General features: G+C 48.6%; 1 protein-coding gene across 3 annotated transcripts in view; it reads left to right on the top strand.

Annotated features, from left to right (window-relative positions):
* The window catches only part of LOC144947354 (chemokine-like protein TAFA-2), a 128140-nt gene that overhangs the window by 96606 nt on the left and 18040 nt on the right, over positions 1-13494 (top strand). For all 3 annotated transcript variants that reach the window (XM_078876630.1, XM_078876628.1, XM_078876629.1), the window contains one exon: positions 11411-11560. In XM_078876630.1, the coding sequence (XP_078732756.1) occupies positions 11411-11560 (150 nt within the window). The remainder of the gene's footprint in view (positions 1-11410; positions 11561-13494) is intronic.

Genomic DNA, 13494 nt, shown 5'->3' with positions numbered 1-13494 from the left:
CAGCAGCAGCCGTGGTGACAGCAGCAGCAGGGTGTAGTGGAGGGCGGACAGTGTTGGCAGTGAGCTGCGGGTGGCATCGGCGGCTTTGGGCGCGACGGTATCCAGATGTCCATCTTTGAATTTGCGTTGGAATATGGGAAAGTGTGGCTTTTTAGAGATGTTCGTGGAAGGGGTACTTCCGATAAGATCAAGGGGATGAAAGCACTTTAACTTTGCCCCATATTCTGTGGCCTGCAGAATAAAAAACTGATTTCCCCTTTAATACCCTGCTTAATAATGTTTGGCAGTCATGTGGCAACTATCTCTCAAGCACACATTTACCAGCACTTATCTCGTCAGCTTAACAATAAGCCTCGAAGCTTAGAGATGATCATATGTCTTTTCTCTTGTAAACCCATTTTTAATACACACCTCTTAGAGAGGTATTGGAAACACACATTAAATGTTTAGAATCTCTAAAAGAAGCATCATCTCCCCACGTTATCTGTAACGGCTGCGGCATCTGGTGCAGGGCATGTGCACACAGACACACGCGGGCACGCGCACGCACCCCCTTGTAAACACAAAGGTGAAGATCCCCCGGGTAGCTTTTGACAGATTGATGGGGCAAGTGGTGTTCGCGAGTAGCAGCGCCTATGAATGCCGGCACAGCGCACGAGGGGGTGGGTGGCCAGCACCACGCTCGGCTGCCTTTGTCTCCCCAATGCAGTTATTTTACGCACTGCACCAGGTACTAACTTATGGCTGATTCGACCTTGGGGAGGCCGGGCGACTGGTTCAAACGTGAGCTGTAACCGAACTCTGATCACTAGGTTGGTAGTTCACTAGGCTGCTGCTCCCCTATGCACATAAACACACGCGCACACACAAAAGCGAGTTAAAACAGAGTTTGGCCAATAGCAAGGCTGGTCCAGCAAGTACCAAATACAATTCTAAACGTCGAGGGCATGCCACATTTCATTGCTATGGTTGTTATTACGAACAAGATGGACAAGAGGAGGAAAAAAAGAGTGATGCAATGAGATCTTGATTTGGTCCAGCCCACGTTTTGTACAGAAACCACAAATCAGCGTGGATGGAATTCGTGTGCCGCTACTTGGAACGTGGAGCTCACCGCAGTATCCGTTGATTTATTTGTAATCCACCACCGTAATATCTTCCTGTTGTTGTTATCGTTCTTCTGGCTGTCGCCTGATGATGCTGGTTGTAATTTACTGGCGAAACGTCACGGAACTCGAATGGTAAATGTTGTGGGTTTACTCTCCAACACAGCCGGGGGTACTGTACCAGTAACACATTGGTACGTTTTGTTCACGGGACAAACCATACTCATTGACTGTGTCGTGTGGTGGTGGCGGGTTTAATGACACATTTCTATTTACATGATCTAACCACGAAAAAAAACGTATGATGTTGTTGCCTTTGTTTACACGGACCAATTGTTTTCTTTGCCCCTCCCCCGCCCCCACATGTTTCATTTCGGCGCTGTAATTCCCAGTTGTATTCTCTGGGCTTCAAAACGCCACGGCAAACGATGTTCCATTCCGAAGCCGGCGATGACAGCCGAGGAGTTAAGCGAATTGGCGACGCAGGGTAAAGCCGCTCGACCGACCGTCCGAACCTTGTTCGCGAAACGTGCACGTTCGAAGAGGCTGTGGCATGCTTCAGAGGGGCGGGTTGCCTCTTTTACACGGTTCAAATCCGACGTTTGTATAGCAGCTTAATAGTAACAATGCACTCAGGGTCCAAACATAACATCCCAGATAATTTTTGCCGAATAGATAATGAATCTGAGCAATTTATTGCTTGGCTAAATGCGTTCTTTTGAACATAACTACAATGATAAAATTGTATATTTGTATGCATACTAAAGATGTTTTTTGGGGGTTAGATCGCGTAAGTATAAATGGGTCGTTAATCCCGCAATTAATCAGGTTTGTCACGTAAACAAAACGTGTTCATTAGTTACTACTTCAGCATTCCGGAGTTTTGGAGAGTAAACCCACAACATTTGATATCTCGATTGCCATCTCACTTTGTCAGTGCCCGGCTGGATTCGTGCCTTCTCCGGCTCGGTTTGCGGGGGTTACGTGACCATACTTCAGCATGACTTTTTGGTGCGAATTGGTGAAGGGAGTCACCCAGGACCGCTTCAGATATCACTTGCCACTGACGTTGACCATTGTTGGTTATTCAAATCGGGTCGCTGGGTTCACTGCGCTAATCGCTGCACCACCGTTCCACCCCCACGTGATTGTACTCACACTCACTTATTGATGGGCTTATTTCAGCCTTTGCCAATATCTACTTTTGGATGAAGTTCTATTCTTACCCTGGCGGCTATGGAGGTTATTTGACCATACTTCGCCAGGCTGGTCTGTGCGGATTGGTGAAGGTGGAGCATCCCGGGATGCTTGCGACATCACTCGGCACCGATGTTAGACGTGGTCCGCGACATACACAATTAAATACATCCATTCTATTCACGTCTCTCCGCGTACGAATGTAATATAGTATTAGTCCATTGACCTATTGCCATTCTTGACTCGTATTCCGGGAATAGCTTCCCGCGATTGCCATCTGCTTGGCCCTCTGGAGGAGAACCCGTGCAGGCGTCTGTCGTGAGATGGTTCCTTCTGCGCTGCGTCGGGCAACACTGAGGCTGGTGGAAGTGCCGTGCCGTGGACGGAGACTGGCGGCGAGCAATGGGCGAGGGTCAGAATTCAAGTCCTCCTCCCCTCTGTTACGAGCAGAATTCTGGCGGTGGCTTGAGGCGCCCGGGCCAGCGAGGAGCCAGTGACGTACGTATGTACGTTGACCTGCTGTCACCGCCGTACGTAGCCAACCGCGATAATCCGAGGTGCGGGGGAAGGGCAGCAAACTCAACACAAACAGCAGATCGTAATAATTATATTCTTAGGTTTTTTTTCGGTAAAGTCACGTAGGTAAAACATTAAAATGAATAAAAGTAAAATAAAATAAAAATCACGACGTTTCGGAGGCAACACAAGCTTCCGTCTTCAAAATGCACAGCTACAGTTGGCTTCCTCATATCGGAAGGAAGAGCGTTCCAGACGGCCGCAGAAGCGCATCCGAATGCGTTCGATGCGGTGGTCGTGTTTCTTCGATGGCCAGGCAAAAGCCGCTGCTGCGAGGATGACGGTCCATGCTCCTTGTAAGTGGCGGGGCGTACGGCCACACAGACGGCAAACCCACACCGCACAGCGTGCAGTTTCCCGCTGTATTTCCAATCACTGCCAGCACATCCCTGGAGCCAAAGGGATTGCCGGTCCCCAACGTTTCCTCCCCCCCTTCCCCCTCCTCCGCTCCCTGGCGTTGGCATTGAGGAGGGCAACCGCGAGGTCATCGTCAAGGTCCGCGCCCCCCAACGCCACTCCGCTTAGCGGTGCGACACGACCTTGCGCTGCTCGGCACAGCGAGCCCCCACAGTTCACGGGGCCCACGTGACCGCCGAGGGTCCCCGTAGGCACGTGGCGGCGGAGGGGCGTTCATTGCGGTCGAGCGAAGCTCATTTATCGTTGTACGGACACGGCGCGACAAAAAGCGGTGTGGGAGGTCAGGGGTCAGATTCATCTGCGGACACCTTCGGCTGGAATTGGGGGGGGGGTTATGGCGTGGAGGGGGGGATGGTCAGGCAATAATTGGGGCGCCACGGTGGCTATGAGATGTTGACTACCTCGCCTGGTATACAGGAGGTCGTGGGTTCGAACCCCGCCCTGGTGCCTGTTGTTCAGGGTATTCGGCTGCTGCTGTACATTTCCACGTGATAAGCCACCTTGTTGAGCGATCATTTGTGGCCAAGTCGCTTTTGAAAAGAGAGCTCTATAGCCCAGTGGGCCTTACCTGGTAAAATAAACATATTTTTTTCGTTCGTAATTGATGGATCCTCGTAATTTTTTTGTTAGGAAATTATATTTTTAGAACATATTCCCTTTTTACTCGTCCTAGTTTGCATGTCATGGCGAGTGCTGACGTGACCGCATTGTCGTGAGCTGGCGTGTCAATTATTCAAAATCCCGACTGCAGCTTGGCACTGCGCTTGTTGTTGTGTAAGCGGAGTGAATTGACATTCCGGGGGAAGTCTTTCTCGCAGCGACGTCATTTGCTCTGTACACGTATTAAATTGTAAACGTTATTCGCGAGATAATATTGCATTCAAGTTCTTATTTTACTTAATATGTTTCTACCTTCCGAATGCAATTTTTTGTTGCGATATTTAAATTTAAAAACAATTATATGTTTTAGTCCACGTTCGCGTGCTCATTTTTATAATAAAAAATAACAGCCAGTCTCCGCATGTGCGTGCTACGATAAACGAATGTATTAATTGGGGGGAAAAATAGTCCCGCAAATAAGTTCATGAAAAATAGAAGCGTGTGTGTCATGCTTAGAGAAGGGAATTAGCTGGAACACACAAAGATAACGATCGCCCTTATAGCTTAAGCAGAATGTTGGGGCAAGTGCTGTTAGCGAGCACCTATGAAGGCCGGCACGACACACCAAGGGGTGGTTGGCCAGCACCATGCCCGACAAGCGCACACTCCATCTACACATTCACGCAAACCGACACATGCATTCACTAAAACGCGCGCGCACACACACACACACGTGCGTGCACGCACACGTACCCAAACACACACGTCATTTTGTGACATGCCAAACCTCATTAAAAACTTAAAACTTCAACCTTGGGCTGTTCAGAGGGCTCCGATGTTGAATACATAATCCTGATACTTTTCAACCGCCTTACGTGTGTACTCGTACTCCGTGCAGCGCCGTTATTTGTGGACACTGCTGTCAGACGCAAACACTCAATTTGTCCTTATAATGAGGGCTTTTTTTTTTCAAAGTGCCGACCGTCAATTCTCCGGGCAAGCGACAGGCGCCGATGAAGGAACATGCAGATTCTTTTTTTTTGCGGATTTTATTTATAGATACCCCGCCAAAGTGGCAGCAAAAGAAAACCGTGTGGAGAGCTTCGCCCGATCGAGCGAGCCGAGCGGTTGGTGGTTCAAATCCGGCCGGGCGCCCATCACCGTCGCGTTTTCTTTTGTATAATCTCATTAAAAAACAAGGACAGTTTTACTCCTGCTCATGAACACTTTTCTTTGAAACGAGGTCAACATATTTCAGCAATTATTATGAAGTGTGATTTTTACTTAGAGTTTGCTTTTAACTCAAGTGTATATGTTTTAGACAAACACGTTTTTATCCCTATGGACTCTTGTCTGCTTATATTTTAAAAAAATACAATCTGCATGCGTTCTCCTCAAAACGTGGAGAGGTGTGGAAGGCTTTATTTTTTTGCATGGACCAGCATTTTTAAATCCTTTATATTAAGTTCGCTTGCTTGCTTGCTTGCGTGCTTGCGTGCTTGCGTGCTTGCTTGCTTGCGTGCTTGCTTGCTTAGGACCGTGCAAATCTTTCGCTCGTTTTTTAACCCACTTCCCGTGATCCAATCGAGCTGACATTTTCCACACAGACTCGTTGTGACAGACAATTAATGTTCGTGAAAAAAAATTCCCAAAATTTTACACTTTTTAGGCAAAAAAAATATATTTTACATATATTCAAATAGAACTCATTTATCGCTTTGGCTGAACGTCACAGTATAAGAGCCCAGAGCGTAACCCAGGCCGTGGCGGAGTAGCGCAGTTGGTAGCGCCCTCGCTTCCCATGCCAAAGGTCGCGGGATCGATCCCCGCGTCCTCCACAGGCGAATATATTTTTAAATCCTTTATATTAAGTTCGCTGCCACGCATATAAAGGATTTATAGTGAAAAACCTTGTTTTTACGGGTTATACTTATTTGATCATCATCATCATCATCGTCAACGGACCTGATCGATACATTATAGGAATCGCTCATTACACATAAAGTGCTTGCCACAAATGAACCACAACGCCTTGCTGATTTCGTTAAGTAGGGGGGGGGGGCAGAGCTTTGTGACGTCATATTTGAGGGAGGGTCTGACTTTTTGTGACGCCGTGTGACGAGGGGGGGGGGTCAAAAATCGTCCAAAATCGCGTGACGTCATTTATGGACGGCCCCTTGGGTCGTTTGGCGTGACGTCAAACGTTTTGCTCAATTGTAATAATACTATTGTCACGGTGATTACTCATTTGAGGCCGAGTCGACCTAGGCGAAGTCCAGCACCGGTTCAGATAACCGTCACTGGCGGTGACCGTGAGCGGGAATCGAACTCGGGTCGCTGAGTTGAGTAGCATGGCGCGCTAACCCCTACTCCGACTCTCCACAGCGGTACACGCACATAAACAAATACAAAGATCCCCCATATAGCCTTAACATACTCTAGGGGCAAGTGCTGTTAGCACGAGGGGGTGGGTGGTCAACCCCACGCCTGGCCGCCTTTGTCTCCCTAATACCTAGTGGCGATATTTACACATCGCACCAGGTACTCGTTTGAGGCTGAGTCGACCTAGGTGAGGCCTAGGACCGGTTCACATAATCGTCACTGGGTGTTAGCCGTGAGTAGAAATCGAACTCAGGTGACCAGGTTCGTAGCGCACTGCCGCTCCTCACAAAGACAAAGATCCCCGGTATAGCCTTCACAGGCTGTTAGGGCAAGCACTGTTAGCGAGCACCTATGAAAGGCCGGAACGGTACACGAGGGGGTGGGTGGCCAACACCACGCCCGACCGCCTTTGTCTCCCCACGCGTGCGTGCGCAATTGGCCGTGTGAAGGTTTCCGCCCTGTGCAGGTTCCCACTCCTGCGGCACGTCCGCGCGGCGTTGGCGGTGCGCTTCGCGTTGAGATTGGAGAAGAGTCCCAGGCGTTCGGCAATATCTCTGGCGTGATCGTTTGAAATCCCACCGTTATTTGATGTTGAAGATCACTGGGGTTTTTCGGCAGAACAAACAAACATACGTACGTACGTAACGTGTTGCCAACGTTTCAACCACGCAGCCATACTGCCGACTTCGTTGCAGTAATTTTGTATAAAATATGATGGCTTTGCAGACACTTCGTACGAAACAAAACCACAAGTGACACATATATATGACATCTTAATCAACGTCAAGAGAAGGACATGCTTCAAATTCACTAGGGCACTGCATTGCTTAGGTTTTTTGCTCATTAAGACCGATATTTTTGTCCGGCGCTGAAAGCATGCTGGTATGTCTGTGTGCCACACATAGACCTACATATTTATATTTTAAACATTAACGAAGATGCTCGCTTACCTGAGAAATGTATATATTTTTTGTATTTCTTTCAAACAATTCTATTTCACGAGTGCTAATGGTTCATCATCATCATGCACCTGATGCCCCTTTTCCCTAATTAGACGATGCATCTTTAGCGTTGCGTAACGAAGGACCACGCTCTGGAGGGCACCACTGTTTGGCACGCGCCTCTCTCTCTCTCTCGTCTCTCTGCTCTCGGCTCTCTCCACGATCAACGCGATGTCCAAGGAAGCACTTAGCTGCGAGCGAATCACAAACGCACCGTCCCAGTGAATGGGGAAGACATGGCGGAAACGCGAATCATTGTTTTTCTTTACCAATTAAAATGGCAGTATTTTTAATGAAGGGGTTTTTCCTTTGAAAGTCACAGCTGTCAGTCTCAAATTGTTCACGCGACGTTCCAGACTTTTTACCGTTATGGTCTCGTTTATATATTTTTATAAGCGTGAAACAAAAAAAAGTTTAATTGCATTTGCTTGAGCAAACAAAGCGGCAGCCTCATTTTGACTCATCTCAAATTGCTCTCGCGCTCGAATCGCGGGGAGTAAAGCGATTGGTAAAATAAAGAGATGCGTTTTTAGCTGGATTTAAATGTTTCTGTGCGAATGCTCTCCACGTGCTCGCCTCCGTACGTTACGTGGAATATCATTTGACGTTATATAACTTCCACCGCATTGCGTTAACTTGGAATCACATCGGCATCATGCCACTGCCACCGTTTGACCAAAAAAATTAGTTTTTTTAACAACCAATAAAAATGTGATTTTAACATTATAAGTGATATCTAATCCGAAGGTGAAATCTTCACTCTATAACGCTAAGAACAAGACTGAAAATATGGCTACGATACAGTATCGTTTCTTGAAGTTATAGTGCATATTAACTAAGGATAAATAATATTAATAATGTATTAATGTTGAACTTCTTTCATACTCTACGTCGCCAACCATAATAATAGGAGTTGAAGGGGGAGAACACCAAACTAAACACGAAAAAGCAGTCTTAAAGAAGTGATTTTCGCTGCGAAAGAAGTTCAACATAAAACGTACAAGCCTCGAATCGCGACAAAACTCGCCAATGCTCTGCAGGCTTAATAAATATTACAAAAATAATAAAGATCACTGGGTTCAGAGCACAGAGGCAATTCGCCACCGCACACTATAATTGGGTCTCCGCATTTGGCGAGCAGATAAATGAATTAACTTGTGTCACTATTCTTTCTTCGAGGTGCGAAATAATTCTAAAATATTAAAATGGATTTCTGTGCGGAAGAGAAATGGAAGTGAGATGAATAGCATAATTCCCGCCTGGTGTCGAATACGTATTTTCCCTGATTCTATTTCAAATTTTGTCCTAAGCAATGTGCCGTAATAGGACCAGCCGTGTAAAGGATATAGATTTCCTATTTTACGAGTCGGTACAATGACATCACAGGCATTTTTTTTTGTATCACCGCATCTCATCAATTGTTTAGCTTGCTTCTGATGAAGCGCCACGTTTGCTACTGTTTTTCCCCCATAGTTGTCAATTCAGAAGTGTTAATTAGATCCAGAAATGACTGCGGAGACCCCCACTGGATTAAATCGCCACCAGACCGGAGAAGCTCTTGAATTTGGTCACGTGTCCACGTATAGAGACAAAGACAAAGATCCCCCGTATGGACTTAACAGACTGTTGGGGCAAGTGCTGTTAGCGAGGACCTATGAAGGCTGGTACGGCACACAAGGGGGTTGGGTGGCCCACACCACGCCCGGCCGCCTTTGCCTCCCGAGTGGCGATATTTACACATTGCACCAGGTACTCATTTGATGCTGAGTCGACCTAGGGGAGACCCAGGACCGGTTCGGATTATCGTCACTGGTGTTGGCCGTGAGTGGGAATCGAACTCGGATCGCCAGGTTTTCAGCGCAGCGCGCTAACCGCTACACCACCGCTCCCAAATACAAATACACACACACACTCACTCCTACCGTGCAAATGCAATAGGTCAGCCTACTGGCAACAAATAACGATGTTGCAAGATATCACTGGACAAATCAGGGCCATGCAACCTAAACTATGGACCATTTCGTAAACCCACTGTAGTCTGTGCTCCTTTAACCGAGGATGAGCATCAAAACGACACGAACTCTCTCTCTGCTGCTGCTGCTGCTGCTGAAGCCCTCTCATCGTGGCCAGCAGGCCTCGACATTGGCATTACGCTCCTAAACACATTTACCATCGTACGGAAGAATGGAATGGGAAATATGAAAACCCGATTGACTCCATCCAATGGAGCAGCTGCCAGTTTGTCTTTGGTCCAGGGCAGCTGCAGGAAACATTTGAAGTTGGTCAAACTGTAAACGAAGCGTCGCACACAAATTGTAAATGCTGTGGGTTTACTCAACAACACGCCGGTGTGCTGAAGTGGTAACTATTTGACACGTTTTGTTTACGTGACAAACCCTAACTAATTGGTGCTGTCGGCTGGTGGCGGGTTTAACGAAACATTTATATTTACGCGATCTCACCCGAAAATACCCCTTTATTATGGGTATTGGTCGCGAAATCCCACGTGTTAAACTGAATAATTTTTGTGCGACACACAGACACGAAGCTTCCGTTTGTAAAATTTTTTTTTCATTATCCTGGGCACTCTGGGTTCTTTATTCATGCAAAGCCAAATCAAGTCGGAGCAATCTTCATCCTCAAACGAGCATGACATGGGGGGGGGGGGGGTGCAATGCTCGCACCTCCGACTAGCTACGTACGGTGTGAGAGAGGTTCAGTGGCTTCGAGCCAAAACCAAAACCAGTGTTCTTTCAGTGTAAGGCCCACCGCCCTTGACGTGCGACCCCTCCAATCACCATCGTCGTGCTTCCGTCAAAACCTCCAATGATGTCAAACGTGCGTGGCGAACGGCCCTCAGCTCCGCCGATGTCGTATCGGTGAGGGTGGCCCCTTCTCTGATTCGCGAAGGCATTTGTGAAGATCACCGGTCAACACGGTATCATGGCCGGGACCGTTGGTGGCCATCGCATTCTCGCGGTTTTGTGGCTGGAACGACAACGTCAGGAGTGGTACCCCCTCCCCCCCAAGGGGCCGTCCATAAATGACGTCACGCACCTAGGGGGGGGGGGGTCAGACATTTGTGACGATGTGTGACGAGGGGGAGGGGTGGGTTTAAGAAATGTGACGTCACATCAAAATGCGCAACTTTAAATAAATATGGACAACACGTTCTACTTAATTAAATAGACTTTTTAATAAATGTCTTCTCCTATAACGTCACATTAAATAATCACTACAATGACAATAGTTTAAAGCGATTTGAAGCATGTTTTTTTTGGGGGGGGGTGGGGGGAAACTTTGTGACGTCACATTTGAGGGGGGGTCTGACTTTTTGTGACGCCGTGTGACGAAGGGGGGGGGGGGTCAAAAATCGTCCAAAATCACGTGAGTCATTTATGGACCCCCCCCAAACCGCTCCTCGCCCAAGGTGTGTGAACGCCCACTGCCCCCCCCCCGGGCAATCAACGCATCACCCAGGGTGCCCGTTATCTCGTCGCGGGTTCCATCGGTAAATCAAATCAATGCGGCGACCTCTGGATCGAAAGAGCGCGTGTGCGAACCCCATTACACCACGGTGGCAATCACTTATGAAATACTAGCGGGGGGGGGGCGGGAATAAATAAAAAATGCAAAAAATTAAACGAGCAGGTGGGGTGGGCTAATAGGACACTGGTTGGTGTCATGCATGTGTGCGCACGTGTGTGTGTGTGTATTCAGAGCGTATTGTGTGTGTATTGATAGTGTATTGTGTGTGTATTGATAGCGTATTGCGTGTGTATTGACAGTGTATTGTGTGTGTTTTGAGAGCGGTCGTGTCGCGGTCAGCACGCTGCGTTACGAACCCGGCCAACCGAGTTCGATTCCCGATCACGGTCAACATCAGCGACCGGTGCAGGGCCTCCCCTAGGTCGACTCAGCCTCAAACGAGAACCTGGAGCGATGTGTAAACATCGCCGCTGATGAGACAAAGGCGGCCGGGCGTGGTGTTAACCACCCAACCACTCGTGTGCCCTTCATAGGCGCTGCTTGCGAACAGCACTTGCTCCTACAGCCTGTAAAGTCTACACGGGTGGATCTGTATCTTCATGCGCGTGTGGCGTGTTTCCTCCCCCCCCCGCCCCCTCCCAGGGCCGATGCGAATGGGCACGTGCGAGGTGCTGAAAGCGCACCGCTGCTGCAACAAGAACAAGATCGAGGAGCGCTCGCAGACCGTCAAGTGCTCGTGCCTGCCCGGTCAGGTGGCCGGTACCACGCGCACGCGCCCGGGCTGCGTCGACGGTGAGGAGGCCCCCCCCCCCCACCACCACCTCCCTTCTGCCCCCCCCCACCCACCTCTCTCGCTCTCCACTCCATGCCGAAGCTGCCTTCTTCTTAGAACAGGGGGTCGGCAAAGCTGCGGCGCTGGAGCCGCGCGCGGCTCTTTAAGGGGCTGCTTCGTGATGTTGTTTATTAAGGACCGCGCCTCTTGAAATATTGAGTTTTGGTTAATAGTTTTTTCGTGACCGAATTCGACCAACAATTGCCCTTCTTGTTACTTTTTGTTTTGCCGACCCGTGGCATTATAGCACTGTCTGTTCATGTATTGAGGTCTCAAATCTTGACTTAAAGCTTTCGTGACTGCAGGAATTCATATTCTTTACATATTGAGGTCTCCTTTATTCGCGTTTTCCGACGCATGCTGTGACGGTTGCGACGGCGAGCGCGCGGCCGGCTCGGCGCAGCGCGGTTCTCTGTCTGCGGAGCTCATTGGTCGTGACTGGACGGGGTCGGCTGCACATGTGTGACTAAAGAGCTTTATAGCTCATCGGATTCCTCCAGTATAAATGTATATTCTGATAAATAAATTAGTTAATGTGCGGAGACGGGGTGGGGGGGTAGACGAGGGTGGTGTGGGGGCAATGGCTCATGCAATTGGATGGCTGGGTGCTGAGGGTGGGGGCTGTTTCTTAACCCCCCCCCACTCCAACCTCTGTCCACCCATCGGTATAAATGTATAGGCCACAGTTAGTCCACTGACGGGTCGCGTGTGGCGGGGTAACGTGTGGGTCCTCCCACCTCTTGTGAGACGTGAAAGAGTAGGCCAAAAGTGCCTTCATCGAGGGCCTCTCTACAGACCCTCCTGGTGCAGGCGTCGGCAAACCCAAAGCCACAATCAGACAAAAAAAATTATAATTCGATAAACAAATGAAAAAAACAACAACCCCTCAATGTTCTTCTTGGTTCTTTCGGTAAAGTCACGTAGAAGGGAAATAATAAAATAATAAAAATAAAAGATAATAAAATACAATTCTCACGACGTTTCGGCCACAACGCAAGCAGCCGTTCTCAGGTGAAGAACAGGTCTGTCGGAAAGACAGCGTCTGAATGCAGGTGAAGAACAGGTCTGTCGGAAAGACAGCGTCTGATCGCTGTCTTTCCAACAGACCTGTTCTTCACCTGAGGACGGCTGCTTGCGTTGTGGCCGAAACGTCGTGAGAATTGTATTTTATTAAGTTTTATTTTTATTATTTTATTATTTCCCTTCTACGTGACTTTACCGAAAGAACCAAGAAGATGAATCCCTGCAGTCACGAAAGCTTTAAATCGAAACCCCTCAATGCTTCAAGAGCCGCCGCAATGCAACGTGATGGTGGTGGTGGTGAATACGAGACGGCGGCAGTCCTCGATAAATAACATCACGAGGCAGCCTCTTCAAAGAGCCGCGGCGAGCCTCCAGAGCCTCCAGAGCCGCAGGGTTTTTTTGCCGACGACCTCCTGCCCCTCGCGGAAGGCCTTCCGCCGGCAGCGGGGTGCGCGAGTGTTCTACGGGGGATTCTCGAAGGAAATTGTATTGAGTTACACACGTGGCAGGCTTTCGCGACCAATATCATCCATAATACAGGTTTTTTTTTTGGGTTAGGTCGCGTAAATATGTAAATGTGTCGTTAAACCCGCCACCACCCGACACAGTCAACTAGTAAGGGTTGTCACGTAAACAGAACGTGGCCAATTCGTCACTAGTACAGCACACCGGTGTGTGTTGGAGAGCCAAGCCACAACATTTACAATCTGAGTACGACGTTTCACCAGTCATTACAACCAGCTTCATCAGGCGACAGCCAGTTTTGTGTCGGATGGTGACGGGTTATAACGACACATTCATATATCTGCACGATCTAACCCCAAAAAGCCTCTATTATAAATGTTATTGGCTTGCCGGCACGGCTGCGAGT

This window comes from Lampetra fluviatilis, chromosome 44 (genome assembly GCF_964198595.1).
Source record: "Lampetra fluviatilis chromosome 44, kcLamFluv1.1, whole genome shotgun sequence".
Taxonomy (NCBI): Eukaryota; Metazoa; Chordata; class Hyperoartia; order Petromyzontiformes; family Petromyzontidae; genus Lampetra; species Lampetra fluviatilis.
The sequence above is the reverse complement of the archived record's forward strand: the minus strand, read 5'-3'. Positions and strand labels throughout refer to the sequence as shown.